The 19,308-nt window shown below is 32.5% G+C and overlaps 1 protein-coding gene across 1 annotated transcript in view; it reads left to right on the forward strand.

Moving 5' to 3' along the window:
* The window catches only part of LOC106645282 (cytosolic carboxypeptidase 6), a 486,558-nt gene extending 467,528 nt beyond the window's left edge, over window positions 1-19,030 (forward strand). Inside the window, exon 5 of the mRNA XM_089595757.1 lies at window positions 18,787-19,030. Within this exon, the coding sequence (XP_089451883.1) occupies window positions 18,787-19,030 (244 nt within the window). The remainder of the gene's footprint in view (window positions 1-18,786) is intronic.
* Window positions 19,031-19,308: the final 278 nt, after the last annotated feature.

The raw sequence follows: 19,308 nt of genomic DNA on the forward strand, positions 1-19,308 counted from the left end.
AAGCAACACCGGTGTATGTGTTGAGAAAAAAATGGTAGTGACAAGAAATCATGCAGACGCAAGTAGATTTATTTAAAAGTTCGATTCGGCAGATCAGTATCTAAGTTTACTACACGGTAAACTATGATGAAATATTTTTTTTTTTTATTATAAACAATACCTATCAATGTATTTGGCAAAAGAATGTCCAGTACAAAAAATTATAAAAACGCAAGGGAATTTCCCCACAAGCTCGAATCGGCAGCCTTTTATCTTACTTTACCACGCAATAAACTTTGATAAAACAATTTTTGTAAGCAACACCGCTGTGTGTCTTGGGAAAAAGTAATAAAGATAATAAATCATGTACATGCCAATAGATTTATTCACAAACATGATTTGGCAGACCATTATCAACGTTTACCATGCGGTAATCATTGATAAAATATCTATATGAGCATTACTGCTAAAAGTGTTGCGCGAAATTGACGAGTATAACGAGTCTTTAACACGCAAGTAGAGATTTCACAAAAGGAGCTGGCTACGATATAAATCACCACCTCGGAAAACCTCTCAACGAACTCGTGGGCACAGCTGATGCACCGGAAATAAAAAATAATGTTTAGGTTAAGTGACTTGATAAAAAATATAGAGTAGCAGAAGATAAAGTCAGCAACGCTATACCATATTGATAACACGTGTGTAATTGAGTGAAGTTGTCATTAGTTATCTTGTTAGTAATCCAAGAACGATGATCACTACACAGGGTGGAAATACAAATAAACTCAATTTTTAATTGATATATAAGACTAAATCTATTGATGAAATCCATTTGATATAGTGTCAGTGGCTATTAAAAGCAACAAAAAACAGTTACGTTACGTCAAATTTAACCAAAAAATTTGATTTTGGTAAAAACAAAAATTTATCTTGAATACGGTTTATCCTACAATAAATTTAACAGCACCAATAAAAACGTTGTCGAATTTTACCTACTAGATGCAACTCTTGAACCGTAACACAGCTTAAGATGAGAAAAAAATGGGTGAAAAATTGTGCGCGCTTCACGCGCCAACCACCTACTGTTCTAACTTAGGTGGAGAGTCTTCAAATTTCATCTGTTAGTGGGGAGAGGTTGATTCCTAGAATTTTGTGGGAAAGAAGAGTTTTCGATCTATATCGTAAAGCATGAGTTATATATTTATCAGTAAATTCTCACCCCACCCAGGAGGTACTATTGTGGTACGTTGAGAGTTTTATTTATAATTCTCCGTTATGTCTAGAAAAAAAAGTATATTTTATTTTCTTGATGATTAAATTCTAAACAACAAAAAGTTTTAGTCACTGCAATTACATATAAATTATTCAAATTTTGTATAACATATACTTTATATAATTTTTGTTACTCTTATGCATTATATGTTTTATCAATTGATATAAGTTGTTAGAATTTTTTATTTTCAGATTCAATGACAAATATGGATGTTTTACTTTGTAAATTGTAAAAATCGTTTGTACTTTGTACTATTAAAATTTGATTTTAAATCAAACGAAATATCTAATAAATTTTTGAAAATAAACAATATAAAAGTTAGCGTAAAAGGGGACGGAAATTGTTTATTCAGAACTTTTTCTTATTTTCTGTATGGTGACGAAGATTTCTACATGATAGCTCGTTTTTTAGTTATCAATAATGCTGTAAATAAATGGCGAAATTATTATGAATTTATAGTAGAATACGATTATTATCAAAATGTGAAAAGGAGTGATGAATTTAACATAATGTAAAAAAATAGGACTTATGCTACAAGTATTGAAATTAAAAGCTTTTTAGATTTATTACATGTTCACGTTATAGTTCATTTCTCGAACAATGATATTTAAACATATAAAAAGTCAAATATTAATCTCAAACTAAAAATTTATCTTAAAGGGAAAATATAATAAAAAATATTGCAATTGGTCGATTAAATATTGTATCTCCAAAAGATCTTATAGGATTTTTTTAAAACTTGTATTAAATAAAACAACTGGTTTGACATTGTTCAAAGTCATTAAAACATATAAAGAAAGAACTTATGATACTTTTTAAAATGCTGCAATTGCAATGGACTTAAAAGACAATGATCAAAAATCGATGATATTTCTAAAGAAGCAATTGCTGTTATGTTCCCATATCAATTAGCACAATTTTTTGCTCGGTTTTTAATTTCAGAAAATCTTCGAGGTGATAAAATATGAAACAAACACAAAGAATTTTTTCCAAAGGGTTTGCCTAATAATAAAAATAATTTAGCTCTTTTACATATTAACCAAATTTTAGAATCAGCAAATAAATCATGTGGATGCTTTAATTTACCTACACCAAAAAAAAAGAGAGTAAAAAAGGAGACATAGATGATGAAATACATTTTAGTAAAGAAATGTTTAACTTGATGTATAAAAGTTGATTAATGACCAAAAAAATATATTTCATATTATTTGCGAACAAAAAAATAATATTTTTTTGATAGATGGTCCTGGAGGGTCAGAAAAAACTTATTCATATAAAACGTTAATTTATTTTTTAATTTCTCAAAATAGAAGAATTATGTCGATGGCATCAACAGGCATAGCATCAATTTTGCTTCCACAAGGGATGACCAGTCATAGATTTTTCAGACTTTCTTTAGAATTTTATAATATAGAGAGTGCATTTTTAGAATTCAAGTTAGATAAAGATAAAGTTAAGAAAAGTTGATTTAATTATTTGAAGTGAGAATTTAATAATTCCAAAAAAAGCAATGAAAATAGTAGACAGAACCTTAAGAGATTTATGTAATACTGAAAAATATTGGCAAAGTAAATTAATTATTTAAGGAGGTGATTTTCGTTAAATTCTCCCAGTGATAAAAAACGGTAATAGAAAAATAATGCTTGAACAAATTATCAAATCTTTATTTTTATGAAACTCTTTCCAAATTTTGAAATTAGAAATCAATATGTATTCTAACGATAAGGGATTTTTAAAATTATTATTAAAAATTGGGGAAGGGAAAATCAAAACTTTAAGCATTTTTAAAAATTGGATCTCAAAAGACGAATGTTCTTATATATTTTCTAATGTCTACAATTGTTCGATAAATAGTGTTATACTTACATCGCATAACGAGAACACCTCTCATTTGAATAATAAAATTCTTAGAATGTTAACTGGAGGAATTTAAACTTACTGTAGTATAGATAACGCAATTTTCAAAAGGGTTGATAAATCAGACGATAACATTTATTTAAATTTTCCGGTGAAAATCTTGAACAGTATTCGTGAAGGATTACCACCTCATGAACCAAATCTGAAAATTGGTTCAATAGTGATGTTACTGAGAAATTTAAGTATATCAGATGTACTCTGTAATGGAACACGCTTACAAATCACAAAATCTATACTGTATAATATAGAAGGAGAAATAATAACTGAAGAAAAAATTGGAAAAAGAGTATTCATTCCAAGAATAATTTTAGACACAGGAAACTCCTCAACATTACCGTTTATTTTGTATCGTAAACAATTTCTAATCGTTGTGGCATTTACTATGACAATCAACAAATCCCAAGGTCGGAGTTTCGATAATGTAGGATTGCACTAAAAAAAATCCTTATTTTCTCATCATCAGTTATATGTGGCTTTATCAAAATGCAAAGATAAAAATATTTTTTTGATTCAAGTAGAAAGGCAAAAAATTACAGAAATAGAAAATATTGTTTGGAAAGAGATTTTTACATAATTCACTGAGTTTACTTTATGATTTTTATAGATAAATCGGCAATATTTATGTTAATAAAATGAAAGTCACTTATTAATTTTTTATCATTTAACAAGTATACATGACATGATGTATTAAAAATGGTGTGGGGACAGTACGGGGTCCGTGGAGGGACAGGCAAAATTGTGTAGGGGCTGTGGGAGGTCTGTGGTAAAGCTGTGGGGGTCTAAGGGAAAAGTTAGAAAATGTCAAATTAGCGATGAAAATGGCTGAATTTTTGCTTATTTGTGGGGGGCTATGGGGGGTCAATGTGAGAGGTCTGTGGTGGGCTGTGGAGGCTCTGTGGGGGGCTTTATGGGGCATATGTAGAATTCCCCACACAAATAACCATATAATACAGGGACACACACACACACAATCACACACACACACACACACACACACACATATATATATATATATATATATATATATATATACATATAATGTGTGTGCGCGGTTTACATGGTCTGCTTCTGGCTCTAGGTGCCTGTGAATAAGCAGTGCTTTCGTCATTTAAAAGAGCTTTGTTGCTCGAACTGCACAGTGTTTACTCTGAACCTTTAATTTTCTTTGTGCTGTTCCCTCCCATATGAGCCTTGACGATTATGGCTACTGCAAGAAGTTGGTGAGCACTGGATCCTACTATTACCACTGTAACAGGGCATATTACGCTTCGTGTAGAGCTTGCTCTACGACTGATATTCGGAAAGTGTACCATTGTTGCAGAGTTATCTACGTGCACCCTGATGGATTGCCTCCAGTCTTTCTGCAGTCAAAAAAACAGCGTTCTAACTTCCAGAGGTCCTCCACTACTATCGACAATTTATATACTTTTGTAGACATGCCACATGCTGGTACTGTTGGGAACTTTGCTGGATGACATAAAAAATGTATTGAATAATGCTGCATGGTCTCCACATAAGACTCGATCCTTGAATGGTTTATTATAACTAGAAGTATACAAAAAATTTTCTAAAATCTTTCACAAACGTGCTGAATTTCAAAATTAATCCGAAACAAACAGTTGTCTAGAACATAAAAAAATAAATCACAAATTTAATAAACATAGTTACAGAAATTGTACGAAAGATAAAGTTTTAGTAGATAATTTAATGGTTGTACTGTTTTATAAGAATCTATTGATAATATGTGAATGTTATACTAACGTTTCATAAAGTCATTCAGTTGTTAATTAAGCTGTCTAACTTGGAAACAAACAAGAACTTATATTACATTAAAATAACTTAAATAGGTAAATAGTATAAAACCATCAAACGCAACTAATAGCTAATATTTAATTAAACAAACATGATTTTTTTGCACAATAAAAAAAGTATACAAAAATTTTAGACTATTGCACTTTTAATAACAAACTAACAATTTTGGCAACAAAATAAAATGTAATAAGAATCATTGCAAAAGGTACAGTAAACAAAAAATTTCTAAGAAATCAACTTAAACTGATTTCAAACAAAATAAATGGGTTCATATCCTTTGAAAATATTAAAAAACATGAAAAAATCAAATATCAGACATTCAAAAATACAAATACTACAATGACTTTAATCGATCATGATTTTTGAATCAGAAAAAATTTCAAAAAAGCAAATACTTTTAGGTTTCCTAATTAATTAAGAGAATTTTTTCCGTGGTCGTTCATTCTGGAAAATACTTAAGGGGATTCAATATAAAATAAACACTAAAAATATATTACAGAAAGTTTTGTTGATAATAGAGATAATTTTGCTCTTTTGTATATTACCTGTATTTAAAAACTAGAAGATGAATACTATAAATGTTATCGTCTACCTATAATCAAACAAATTAAAGATGCACAAGATCAAATAGAAAGAGAAATATCTCTTGGTAAAGGAATGTATGACTTATGTAATCGAAATTACTAGATGATATAGAATTAAATCTTAACAATCCTTAATGAGTTTTAGAAAAATTTTTCAGAAATTAAAGAGATATATGTAATACAATAATATATTTTGGAAAAAAATTAATTATTTTAGAAGTCAAATTCTTTCATTTACAAAAACAGTGCCACATATATTATTTTCAAATCAGTATTCATTTATATAAGAAAAAATAAGTATCAAATAATGTATGTTTTAGAATATTAGTTAATTTGAATACTTGTTTTGTTAAAAATGTTATACTTATACGACAGATTGAGTCTACCAGCTGCTTAAATAAAGGAATTCGTTAAAAGTCAACTGGAGAAAATAAAGCCTGGTACGGCATATATAAAGCAACGAATAAAAAGGTTAATAAGTCAGATAGTTATATTTATGGTAATTACCCAACGAAAATGCTTAATCGTATGCGTAAAAGCTTAACTCAAGTTAAACTCAGTTTAAATGTAAGTATAATGGTAATGCTAGTAGAAAATTTAAATGTGTCAACTGGCTTATGTAATAGTAATTTGTTTGAAATTTCTAAATTATTAAAATACAACGATAATGAAGGTAGAACAAACTGTGGACTGTCTTCGTAGTACTATTTAGTACAAAATGATAAAAATTATTTTTTCCTTTGTATGAAGGTATGTCGAATACTTAAATACAGTTTACCTTTTTTTTAACCTAGAAAATGCTCAACGTACCATAAAAAAATATGTATATGTTACGAAAGCTTGATACTATTTTTTAAAGATGTTTTATAGGTTGTTTTAGTACACACGTGTATATGTCCTGATTTAGTGTTTTAGTATTGAAAATTCAATATTTTAGAATAAATCAGTGTTTAAAAAGAATATTTTTTTTAATTGAGGGTAATTAATAAAACCTGCCAGTAATCGTTAAAGTGTGGTATTTATGTATAACAATACCATATAATTCTGTTTCTTCTTCTAAGTAAGATTCGTCAATATAAAAAATTTTTTTTCAAACAATATTTTCTATTTTCAAATTTACATGAGTTACATTCTTATTTTTGCATTTTGATAACGTGACATATAATTGACCATGCAAACATAGTGATTTTTTAAAATACATTAAAATGTTATTTAATCTCTGACCTTGAGATTAATTAACAGTTATGGAAAATTCTGAAACTAGAAGACTGTCATTTCTATATAAAATTGAAGGTTATAATTAAGAAATTCGTATATTCAAAATTATTTTTGGTATGCAAATTTTTTTTTGAATTGTTTTTCCAGTTAAAATTTTTGCTTCAATATTATATTCAAGGAATTATCAAGCATTTGTTCTAATTTCTAAATAAGGCTCATGTGGAGGTAAGCTTCTACAAATATGGTTTAGAAGTTCAATTGTATAATTTATATAAACATCACTATCAATCTACAAGCACCCTTGTAAACATTTTTTGCGATATATTTTTTGCAATTATTGGATACTGACAATGACTCTATTTCTCTTTTCTAATATTGAATAATGATTTCAAATATGTTTTATCAATTTAATAAATATTCATATTGAATTGTGGAATAGACAACAATGTCCGAAAATATGAATATCAACTACTCTTCTGTACAATCTTGCTTTTATTACTCTTTTGAAAAGTGGAAAAAATCTGTGTAAAACTTTCTTCTAAAACAATATACTCATTTTCAAAATTAATATTTGAGCCTCATATATCACGTAATATTCTCTCAACTAACTTAAATGCTTTCTTAAGATTATAGAAGCCTTGTTCCATTTAATTAAACTTACTTCACTCAATTGTTTGTCCGCAAATTCTAAGAAGGGACTTCACTGCGAGTATAATACTCTGCAAAATTGATTTTATACTAGTCCGTTGCATGCTACTACTGTTGTGTAAAAGTACATTATATAGAAGTCAGTTTTCAAGTTGATGATCAATTTTAATTATGGTATAGATTGCAGTTTTCTGTTACATCTCTAGTATTTCCTATCTGCTGGATAAAGTTGTGGCTGGTTACTGGAATCGATCAAATGGCACCATTTAAATAACCGTATTTTTATAAGAATAAGTTGTAACAAAAATATTTTGCATCTTTATTAATCATAAGGTTTCTGAATTGTGGCGAGATTAATGGCTGGTATTATTTCTTGACAAAATTCGTACATCTACTTTTGGTCTAACAGCAATAAATAGATCATGGTAATGCTACATGATCGTGTGGTCCTGTTGACCTGTAGTACCTATCGCATGTACTTCACGGCTAGTGAGAGCAACCTTAATTTCATCTGCCTTATTACTTGTTTACCATTATTATCTATACTTGGTATTAGGGCTCATTAGAATCCCAAACTAGGACGATAAAGTCAAGGTTGAAGAACGTTTTAGATTTATATTTAGGGTACAATGTTAAATTTATTAATATATTAGAATTTTTTTTTTTTTTGATTGGATTTTTCACAAATGCTTAAATAATTTTTAGGATTAATAACCACATAGAAATACTCTTATACATCCACAAAAAATTATTGATTCAATTAACACAACCTTTGCTTGACTCTTAAACTATATTGTAAAAACTTCTGTGTTTTTTAACTTTGAGAGGCAAACTGAAGTACTTAACTGCTATTAAAAATTAGGAGAAAAGTCACGTAAAAGTCACGTTAATGTTCCACAAATTTCAAACAAAAATACTGCGAAAGATTCAGAATAATCTTGTGAAAGTCGCGTGTATGTCTCACGTAAGTCTTCCAAATTTCAGGGCAAATAGTGAGACTTAAGTCTCAGAAAAGTCGCGTTAAAACCACATGATCGTCTCACAAAAGTCTCACAAAGTTCTGTGAAAGTCTCAGATGAGTCTCGTCAAAGTCTCGCTTGAATGTCTTGTCAATTTTTCGTATGTCTTAAAAAAACTTATCAGAGTGACTTGAATTTCTCAGTCTCACAAATTTCAAACAAAAGTTCTGTGAATGTTTCTGGAAAGTCTCACGAAAGTCACGTGAATGTCTCACTTAAGTCTCACGAATGTCATGGCTAGTGAGTCCAAAGTCTCAGAAAAGTCGAATGAAAATCGCATGATTTTCTCACAAGTTCTGCGAAAGTCTCAAGTGTTGTCAAAGTCTCACTTGAATGGCTTGTGAATTTTTTGTATGTCTTAAAAAAATTTATCAAAATGACGTGAACTTCTCAGTCTCACAAATTTAAAACAAATGTTCTGCGAAAGTTCCAGGAAAGTCTTGTAAAAGTCACTTAAATGTCTCTCTTCCGAATGTCATGGCAAAAGATGAGACCAAAGTCTCAGAAAAGTCAAAAAGTCAAAGTCTCAGGGCTCAAAACTAATCCCGAATTGGGTTTCCAAACTCGTATCCACATTAGTCTAAGAACTGGTCAAAAAATACGTTTCATTACAGGTCCAAACTAAAACTTATCTCAAATTTAGTCTTAAAACTGGTCTTAAAACAAATTTTAAAACAGATCTCTAGCCAAGTCATGATTCATGAATAATAACTGGTTAAAAAATATATCTTAGAACTGTTCTCAAAGTATGTCTTAAGTCGGGCCTAAAAGCAAGTCCCAATACAAATTTTTAAATACATCTGAAAAGATATACTTAATCAATACTCAGGACCAAAACGGGCGGTGGAAATTCTTGCACTACCATGACATAAGGGTGCCAATTTTAGTCACCTACGATCTCCAGACTTTGTCGCAAGGGAACGGGGTGGGGGCAATTATCTGGCACTTCTGCACTGACACGACTGGTCCAGAGCTAAAGTTGGTGACAAGCAGGGTAGCAATGCTGCAAGGAGTTTTGGCCGAGGAGAACAAGTATCAGCGTACACTTTTGCTTAGCCGTAACATGACTTGAGCTGGAGGTGTAAACATGGAACAGCAAAATAAAAAAATCTTATTTAGAAAAAACTCATTGCACTTATAAAAACATTTAATAATGAGTTGAAAAATAAAACATCTATTTATAAAATTATGCCCAAGCCTAACTTCCACAACATGATTACAACCATGGTGTTGAAAAAAGGATGGCGTGCAATCCTGCACCACTACAACATGGTAAAAAACAGGGTGGGTGGCAGACATTACTGTACTCTAGCATCATAATCAGTATCAGGTAGGAGGTAGCGAGTATCCCTACACTATCCTTACATGCTCCGGAACAGTGTGAGGAAGGAGCGGCATACGTTCCTGTACGAAAAAAACAAGTTTAATGAAATATTAGAAAAAGATTAACATAATAAATTAATTGAATAAATATTTTTTGTGTTGTACTGCAGGAGAGAAATATAAATTTCTCGTTAAAAAAATGTAAATTCTACTTATTTAACATCACATTTAAATAAATTGAGATAAATTGTTTTATTGATTTTCATAATAATATTTTGGATATTAAAAAAATGAGAAAAGAAAGTTATTTTAATAACACATAGAAAACAGAAATATCATGTTTTGCTACTAGGGCGTAAATTAAGATTAGCGCAATCGAAGGACGCAGACGCCGTTATGTCACGTTGGTGCCCGAGTAGAGAGCGAAATTTTTCACGCCAAGGGAGCAAAGTGCAAACTTCCGCTAGACAGAGCAAAGGTACCTTTTGATCCTCGCAGTGGCACGAAAAATATTATACGCTCAGATGAAGAAAACAATAACTGCTCAGATCGCCCATTTGTCACCCTCTGCTCTCGATAACTGTACTGTAACTTTCTTAGGGACTTTTATACGTAGCCACTACTTTAGGTAGGACAGTTCTCCAGATTGTTGCACAGTTACTCTTTTAACCATTAAACAACAGTTTTTGACACAATGTTATCTACATGCTGCCATTGCGAGTGAAGTGTGACTCGAACATTAGTGACTCGAGTGACTTCGAGAACGAAAAGTCACTGCACAAGGAGATAGTTTAAATGATTAACCAGAATAATTTAACTTTTTTGGTACATTATTGAGTAATGATTCATCCAAAAGAGTGCCAATCTATGTAAAAATCATCGGACAAGCCGAATATTGCATCGAATCCAACCAACAAATTTTTGCAGTGGAAATGATTTTTCTATCTTGAAGACGCTTGATCTAACACTAATTTAAATAGCACTATAAGATTTAGCCGCCAATTTTACATATAGGGTATAAATTTTATCTACCAACGACCACCAGGTTAGGTTTACGAAAGGGGGTAAAATTTTAATGGTCACTGTGTATGTATGTATATAGACTCGCCCTGTAACCAGAGGTGAGTAGAAAGATTGCTAACGCCAATGCTACGATGCAAAATGACTTTTTGGCACTGACCAGAGCGCCTCACCGCAGCCAGCCGTCGAGCTGGGCTCACATCTCAGTACTCGTATCGGACAGCGTGCGCCTACAAGAAAAGTAGTGGATTTGCGTGGAAATGGTCATGTAGGCGCACACTTTGAAGAGACGTGGAAGGGGTATATCGAATGTGTGTCTACAAGGAGAGGAGTGAAAATGTTGACTATAGCTATAAATCTGAACGCACAGCCAAAGCAAGCAACGACATGAGTTTTTCTCTTTTGACTGCAACCGAGTATATCGTATATATATTAAATTGATTTTTGTTCTCACTCTTTCATTTCAAGGCAGTTATAATCCCTAAAATATTATTTTTCCTCATAATTGTTATAAACTGTAGGACAAGCTTCAAAGGTAATTAATGAATATAAGTGGCTTTTAGATGCCTAAGGACCGAAGTTTCGGTAGCTAAGTTGCATAATGCTTATGCCGCCAATCAAATTGTTTTGCTATCACGGGATCGATTCCAACTTTCAGCAGATTTTTTTTTTAATGCAGTTCATCGTTTTGTTTGAATTTCTTTAATTTATGTTTCATTTAAATTTATAAATAATGTTGCTAATTTTTTTTTTTTTTCTTGATACGTTGAAATAAATATATTTTGTATACTTAATCTATTCAATAATTTAGTAAGTCGATACTTGCCGTTGGCAAGGTTCTTTCGCAATTTCATAATAATAAAATAAAATTCTTAAGATATTAGTGTAGTTCATACATTTTAAAACTTTAAAGACACTGTAGACATTTAATATATTAAATGAGTAAAAATCTGAAGGCACAAGAAAACTAACTTTTATTACAATTGCATCAAATTTGAGTATTACCGGCAAAAGGTTTACGTTACTTACAATTTATACCTTGTGGTAACGACTTGTTATTTAACTAATTAATTTATAGTAAGTGAGTGTGTGTTTGTTTTAAGGAAATGATTAAGCTGCTCCAATCAATAATATTTTATACGATGATTAATAATCCATAAAAATCATTTAACATTCGTAACATCCAAAAAACACTACTCTTAACGTTTAAATTTAAAAAATAAAATTTTTATTATCCTGCATCACCCTGATAAGTTATTGTTTTTTTTTTAATAACAAATTAATAATATATTTTGAAAAATTCGTTTTGTCTTAGAAACATGCCAAATTTTTTTTAAAATTATTGTTTATTAAGTCTTACGTTAAAAGTTTATAATGTCTTTTAAGTTTTAAGATGTATAAATTACACTTACATCTTAAGAATTTTATTTTATTATTACAAAATTGCGAAACGGCCTTGCCAACGACAAGTATCAACTTCCTAAATTATTGAATAGATTTAGTATAAAAAATATATTTATTTCAACGTATCAAGAAAAAAAAAAATTGGCAACATTATTTATAAATTTAAATAAAACATTAATGAAAGAAATCCAAACAAAACAGTGAACTCCATTAAAAAAAAAGAAAATCTGCAGAAAGTTGAAATCGATCCCGTGATAGCAAAACAATTTGAGCGGCGGCATAAGCATCATGCAACTTAGCTACCAAAACTTTGGTTCTGAGGCATTTTATATTTATCATATTAATATAAGCCACTTATATTTATTAATAACCTTTGGAGCTTGTCCTACAGTTCATAACAATCACGAGAAAAAATAATAAATTAGGGATTGTCACTGCCATCTTTAAAAAAATAGCTCAATACTTTTTAAAAATAATACTTAACTTCAAAATAAGTATTAAAAGTAGGGGAAAAAGAAAAAAGAGCAAGAGCAAAAATCAGTTTAATATATTTACGACATACTCGGTTGCAGTAAAAAGAGAAAAACTCGTGTCATCGCTTGCTTTGGCTGTGCGTTCAGATATATAGCTATAGTCAACATTTTCACTCCTCTCCTCGTAGACACACATTCGATACACCCCTTCCACGTTTCTCCAAAACGTGCGCCTATATGATCATTTCCACGCGAATCCACTACTCTTCCTGTAGGTGCACGCTGTCCGATACGAGTACTGAGATGTGCGCCCGGTTTGATGGCTGGCCACAGCGGGGCGCTCCGTTCAGTGCCAAAAAAACGTCTCGCATCATAGCATTGGCATTAGCAATCTCTCTACCCATCTCTGCTGTAACCCCCCTTCATCCCCCACTCACCCCCTCAAAATACCTTATTATTTGTTTATTTTCTTGCTGTTTTGTCTAATTACATCTCCCTATAATCTTCTTCACCCTCTTTCTTCCCCCATGCATCCCCCTCAATCCCTTCTATCTTCACCTTACTTCTGAAAATGGAGAAAAATAAACTATTCATGTACCAAAATAATAATTTATTTCGAAAACATTGTACATTATGAATTTATAAATTTTAAATTTTTATAAGTCTGTTTAAGTTTTCGAACCTTAAAAATCCTTTTCGACGTTTTGTACGTATTTGTTTAATTTTACATTTACTGCGAATTTTCACATGTCTATTGAAATGTGTTAATCTTTTGTAATTTTTATCACAATATATGCATGAGATCATTTTTTCTAAGCTGTGTTCTTTTTGATTTGTAACAAAATTTTATTTTAAAGTCAACACAATATTACAAGTATCACAAGCGTACAACAATTTTCGATGTGTTTTCTTACGTTCTATTAACTTTTGAGGGCTATGAACTTTTTTTGTTTTGCATACATTGCAGATGAATAGATCTTTATAACTAATACAATTGTTTATTACAAGTTGTACTTAATCAGGTGTGTGAGTTTCATAATATGTTTTCACCTCAACTGCATTGTGACCCAAAGTAAGTAAAAAATGTAATTTTTCAATTGATTATGTCAATCCATAGTAATTTTTTTTTTATTCATTCTTATTACTTCTCCAAGGAACCTGGAAAATATTTATGTACATGTGAAAAACAGATGACAACTTTGTTCCCTGAACTTTTTTTTTCAAAATAAGAGTAACAAGATTTTGCAAATTTAAAAATCACAGATAACATAAAATGAAAAATATTTAAAGATGGATCAAAAATTTTTTATACTTAAAGTTTTTTTTCAATATTTTTCAATGTTGATAATGTACATAAACGAGTCTCCAAATTTTTTTAAATTATTGAAAAATTTTAGAGCAAACAACATTTTGTATTTTGAATTTATTTTCAACTTTCATTTGAATGAAGATATTACTTGGATTCTTACATCTCAAAAGGGCAACACACAACTGTCCATGAAGAAATAAAGGTTTTTTATAATGAAATCCTACAGAATCATAAATTTGACCTTGAGATTTGGTAATAGTCATCAAAAAAGGTAATACAAAAGAAGACTGCTTTTTGTACAAATTAAAAGGAAGTGATGATGAACTACTTGTACTTAATGTTTTTTTCGGTATAAAAGCCTTACATCCTTTTTTGTCTCCTGTAACTATTTCTGTTTCTATATTTTATTTGAATTATTTAGTTATTTTTAACCTTGTACCATCACAAAGGCCATCGGAAATACTTAAGTTTCTTATTAACAGAACTAAATCATTAATTTTTAAATTTAATTCGTGTGGTGGAAGACCTTCTTTAATATTATTTAAGAATTCTATTGGAACGTTTATGTTAATATAATCGTCTGTTTTATCAACTTCTTTATAAGTTGCATGGTTTATTCTATAATAAGTTATTTTTTCTCCTCTCATGTTTTAAAAAAAATTTTATTTAAAAAAAAAAGTTCATTTATTGAGGGATATTAAGTGTATATATATAGTCTATATATAGTCTTTCACAAACCAATAATATATTTCAATATAAATAACATTTCTTGACGAACATTAAGAAAACACACATAACCACCCACCCACATACCCACACACACCCGTGGTAAGATCAGAGCAAGGCCCAGATATGCTGCCTTGTTTAAAAAATCAGTTTAATATTCTGGTCTCTTAGTGAGGGACATATCAGATATGAAGGTAATAAGAACATATTTCGTTTATTAAAAATAAGACTTCCTGCTATAGGTAGGTACAATGGTCAGTGCGAGTGTGTGTGTCTGTGTATATCAGTGGGTGCTATTGTGTAGTACATAAAATTTTTGTGGTCTCATTTAGATATACGTAAATCAATACACAGTCTTTTATTTGTATCAAATTTAATAAATTATCGAGTAAATAAATGAATAAATAAGCACATAAGTAAATAGTTAATTAATACATAAATACACTGCTTTATTAGTCAAAGTTGTAAAAGTTATAAATTATTTAATTTATGTTAACGTCTTGCTTCTATTATGTATTCAGCACTTAATACTTGTCTCGTTATATTAAAATTTATGATTCAAGTCATTGGGTAAGGAACACATGTTTCTGATTTCACGTAGGTAAAGTTAGTAGGCTTCTCGGCCTTACTCGCGCAACATTAGGTTAAGTTTGCTAGACTAGAATAATTTATAAAACTTGCAGGCAGAACAGCACTGATGCAGGCCTATTACAGTTTACTATCACAGTTTCATTACAGATCACTATCAGATTCACAGACATACGGATGCCGAGAAGAGCCTCCTAGTCCTTGTACTGCCTTACTCTGGAAACATGCTTGACGTACATATTTCTGGACCATCGAACAGTATCGCTGACCATAAATTGTCTCATCATGCCAGCATACCACCTGCTTATCCCCAGGAGGCCGATTACGTGCTCGTTGCAGCCTCCACAGCCTTCCAGAGATCTCACGATGAAGCTCTCAATATGCATGCCATAGCCTTGTGCCGTCAGCTCGTTAACAATCGTCTAGTACTTATATATCTTCTCCCAGCAGGCTCGATGGAAGGCCGCTCTGCGGTTCTCAAAGGGCACACATACGTTGACGATGACCACTTGACCTTTCCCCTCATCGTGTACGACTATGTCGGGTCTGAGCGTCGCCACGGCACCACGGATCCCGTGAACTATCTAATTTATGATCACCTCACCAGGGCAGCGTGCAGCTCTCATAAGCCTGTCCTAGATGTTGTTTTGCCTGTGTTGTCTGGCACCTGCATCTATCATGCAGTGGCACAGCACGTGGGGCAGCGATTCCGAGGCGGCCCGGCATTTGCGACGTCTCTTATCCAAGCCTACTATACTTCGTATTACAGCGTTTATGGGCAGGACATTTAGCCTTGCTCAGTGAATGAAGCGCCAGTCGCAGAAGCAGGTATATCTGCTGCTCCTAAGGAAGTGGTTTGATATTGCAAACTTTCTAGTTACCGCAACTACTTTTCCCTGGTCTCGCTTGGCACGTAGGATGCCCTCATGGTGTTTGGAAAGTGTGCGACGAAGCGTATGCACCAACTGGTTCTTTCGTCTCAACAGCAGTGGCTCTTTCTCCCCTCCATCGGTCAGCCCGAACACGCCTCTCGCGATACTATCTCCAGTACATACCAAGCTTGTACCTGATCCTTTTCATTGAGCTCCTCACCCTCGCGATGATCTGGCACTGGATGAGGGTACATCCAAATTTTTGGACAGGTATCCTGTGATATGCACCTCACTAGCTGGTTTTCTCAGCCTTTCGAAGACAGTTTCCCTAAGCAGATGTAATGCTAAGAAGCTCACAGCTGCGTCGTTGACGGTTAGGAGCATGTAGCTAAGCGCAACCATTAGCAGATCGTCAAGGTCTTCTAGTGGTAAGAGTCCTCCTCCATCTCTAGCCGGAGCCAGGTTGACCAGCTCTGCCCTCGCCTCTGTAGGAGACTCATCCAGCTCTTAGCCAACCTCTTGATGACTTTGTCAGCTGTAGTGAGGTATTCTTTCTCTACTTCTGCCCCCTGCATAATGAAGTCCATCCTTGGCAGTAGGAATGTACTCACGACGTCAAACTTCTGCCAGAGGGTGAGAAGGGAGTCATAGATCTTTGTGACGTCACTGAGAAGCTCCTTGATCGTACTTATTCCTGTCTATTGCATCTGGTAGCCCGTGAGGATACCAAGGTGCTCATAGGCTTCAGTCGAGTCCAGTGCCAGGACACGGGAGCCCTAAAGGACAAACTCAGTGGGGCGAGCACCCCCGGCCCTCCCACCAACAACGTGCAACGTCACGCACTTGAAAGGGTTGAATAAGATGCCAACTGCTGCAGCGTTTGCCTCAGCCACCAACAGCAGTCTCTCCATGCCAGCCAGCGAGTCAGCCACCAGCTCTTCGTTATCCATGTAAAACAGATTATTATAATGCCTAACCCCAAGCATGTACCCGTCCTACGTTTCCCGAGGCTACGCAGCAGGACCTCCAGAGTAAGGCTGAATGCATCTGGGCCCAGAAGGCAGACCTGGTGCACGCCCGAAAGGACGGAAATCGGCGCCGTGTCACCTTCGGCCACACGTACATTGGTGGTCATGTACGCGTAGAGTGATGCGATGACTATCCTTTATTTTGCGGCATCTCGTGCCCCTCGAGCGCTCGAAAGATGTGCAGGTGCGGGACAGAGTCAAATGCGCTTTCCAGGTCAAATGATCTCTCCGAAGATAAAATTGTGTTCGAAGCACTCCTTGAAGCTCAGAAAGCCCTTCTGGGTCTCGCTAAATCTTGCATTGTCGGCCCCCTATTTCTTGACTTGCTTGGATAACAGCGCCGTAAACAGCTTAGGAACAGTATTACCCAGGTATATAGGCCTCCAGTTTTTGATGTCTTTCTCGTCTCCTTTGTTAAAGAATAAGATTGTCTTGGACGCTTCCCAGGCAGATGGAGTCACACCAACCCTCCTTACAGCGTTATACAGGTTATACAAACCTGCTGGTATATTATTACAAATGTTGACAACGTCTTTGGAAAATTTTGAAAAATCTTGTTTGAAAAAATGTGTCATTGTAGAAATCAGCAACCCCAAGTTATAGTTATCATAACTAACCTTTACAGTATAGTGTTAACGGTATGGGGTGATAACAATTTAATTACATGCAAAACTTTGGTTACTAAAAAGTTTGTACCCAAAATTCACTTGGATGGTTTTTTTCTAATTGAAGTACTTCAAAAGATCGTTATAGACATTATAAAATTGACGAATTGAGTGAAGGGCTGGTGGAAAATCACAAATTTTCTTTGGGTTAACCTCATTCTGTACTAAAAACTCTATTTTTAACCAAAAAGTTAAAACTAAATAAATCTTCAGACAAGTAAAATAGTGATGACCTTAACATAGAAAAGAATACAGACAAATATCTAAAAATGTATGCTCGAATACGGCATTCTTTTAATAAATAGTCATCCAAATTGTATTTGCTTGCATCGCTGCGTTAAACAGCCTCATACTTTCAGCATGTATTTTTCAAAAACAAAAACAGTACGATGTACGGAAATGATTTATTTTTTTATTTTTATTTTAAGCATAGAAGTGTTTGTATTTTTAATAGGAAATTGACGCAATTAAAAACCATTGAGTTTCGGTTTAAATTTTTGTATAGTAAATACGTAAGTTTTTGCAGTTTGGTTAACTTTGCAGCAAGACTTAACTTTGAAAAAATTTGGAAACTAAAAAAGTATGGTTATGACAGTACTATGTTTCTCTCTAAGCTTATTATATCAACTAAGCTCGTAAGAGAATTGCATTTAGCTTAGTAGCGATTTTTTTAACTAGTTAAACTTAAAGACTTGCATGATTGAGAATATTTCAATAAGTAACTAAGATAATACACATATATAAAATAATTAAGGGTTACTTTTTCAGGCTTAACCATTAGTTTTCTTCCAGTAAATTTACAAACAACAATCGAATTTTGTTTTATTTTATGGAAAATAAGAATATACTCTGTTGTCTCAGAATGCCCTAGTTAAAATGAGCAAAAAATCGTAATGAAATAATACAATAATAATGTGGTATGTTTAAGGTACGAACGGCATATAGTTATACCGAAACTAATATCTCAATTAGCTGATGACTACGAGCCTTTTAGAACCATGTATAATCAAGATACATACAAAGAAAGTACAGCTAGACGATATATACGATCAATTGTAAGCGAACATGTTAATTGTTACACATTACATGTCTCAATGTATGGATATAAGAGGAAAGGAACATCAAGTATACTTCCTTACACCGAAGAAAGTTGTATCCTTTTCTTACACTAAATTAAAAAATTTTAAATGCATAAAGTAAAGTAATTTAGATTCAGATACCATTTATTTGAGCAACAAGCAATGGAGAATAGCTGGTATATTTTGTAGTGTGCAAAGAACCTTATTAACAATGCCATTGATGTCTTCAGGCTTTCTTTATAAGAAAGTTTACAATTTACATTATAAATTTATGTACGTTGAGGTCTTCTTCTAATTCTTACATAATATAGGTTTATGAAAGTTAAGAAATTAAGAATAAAATAATCTTGCTACTCTTTTCATTTTAAGCT

The sequence above is a fragment of the Copidosoma floridanum genome, unplaced genomic scaffold (genome assembly GCF_036245765.1).
Source record: "Copidosoma floridanum isolate Cflo_tuat_1 unplaced genomic scaffold, Cflo_Japanese_pri ptg000027l, whole genome shotgun sequence".
Taxonomy (NCBI): domain Eukaryota; kingdom Metazoa; phylum Arthropoda; class Insecta; order Hymenoptera; family Encyrtidae; genus Copidosoma; species Copidosoma floridanum.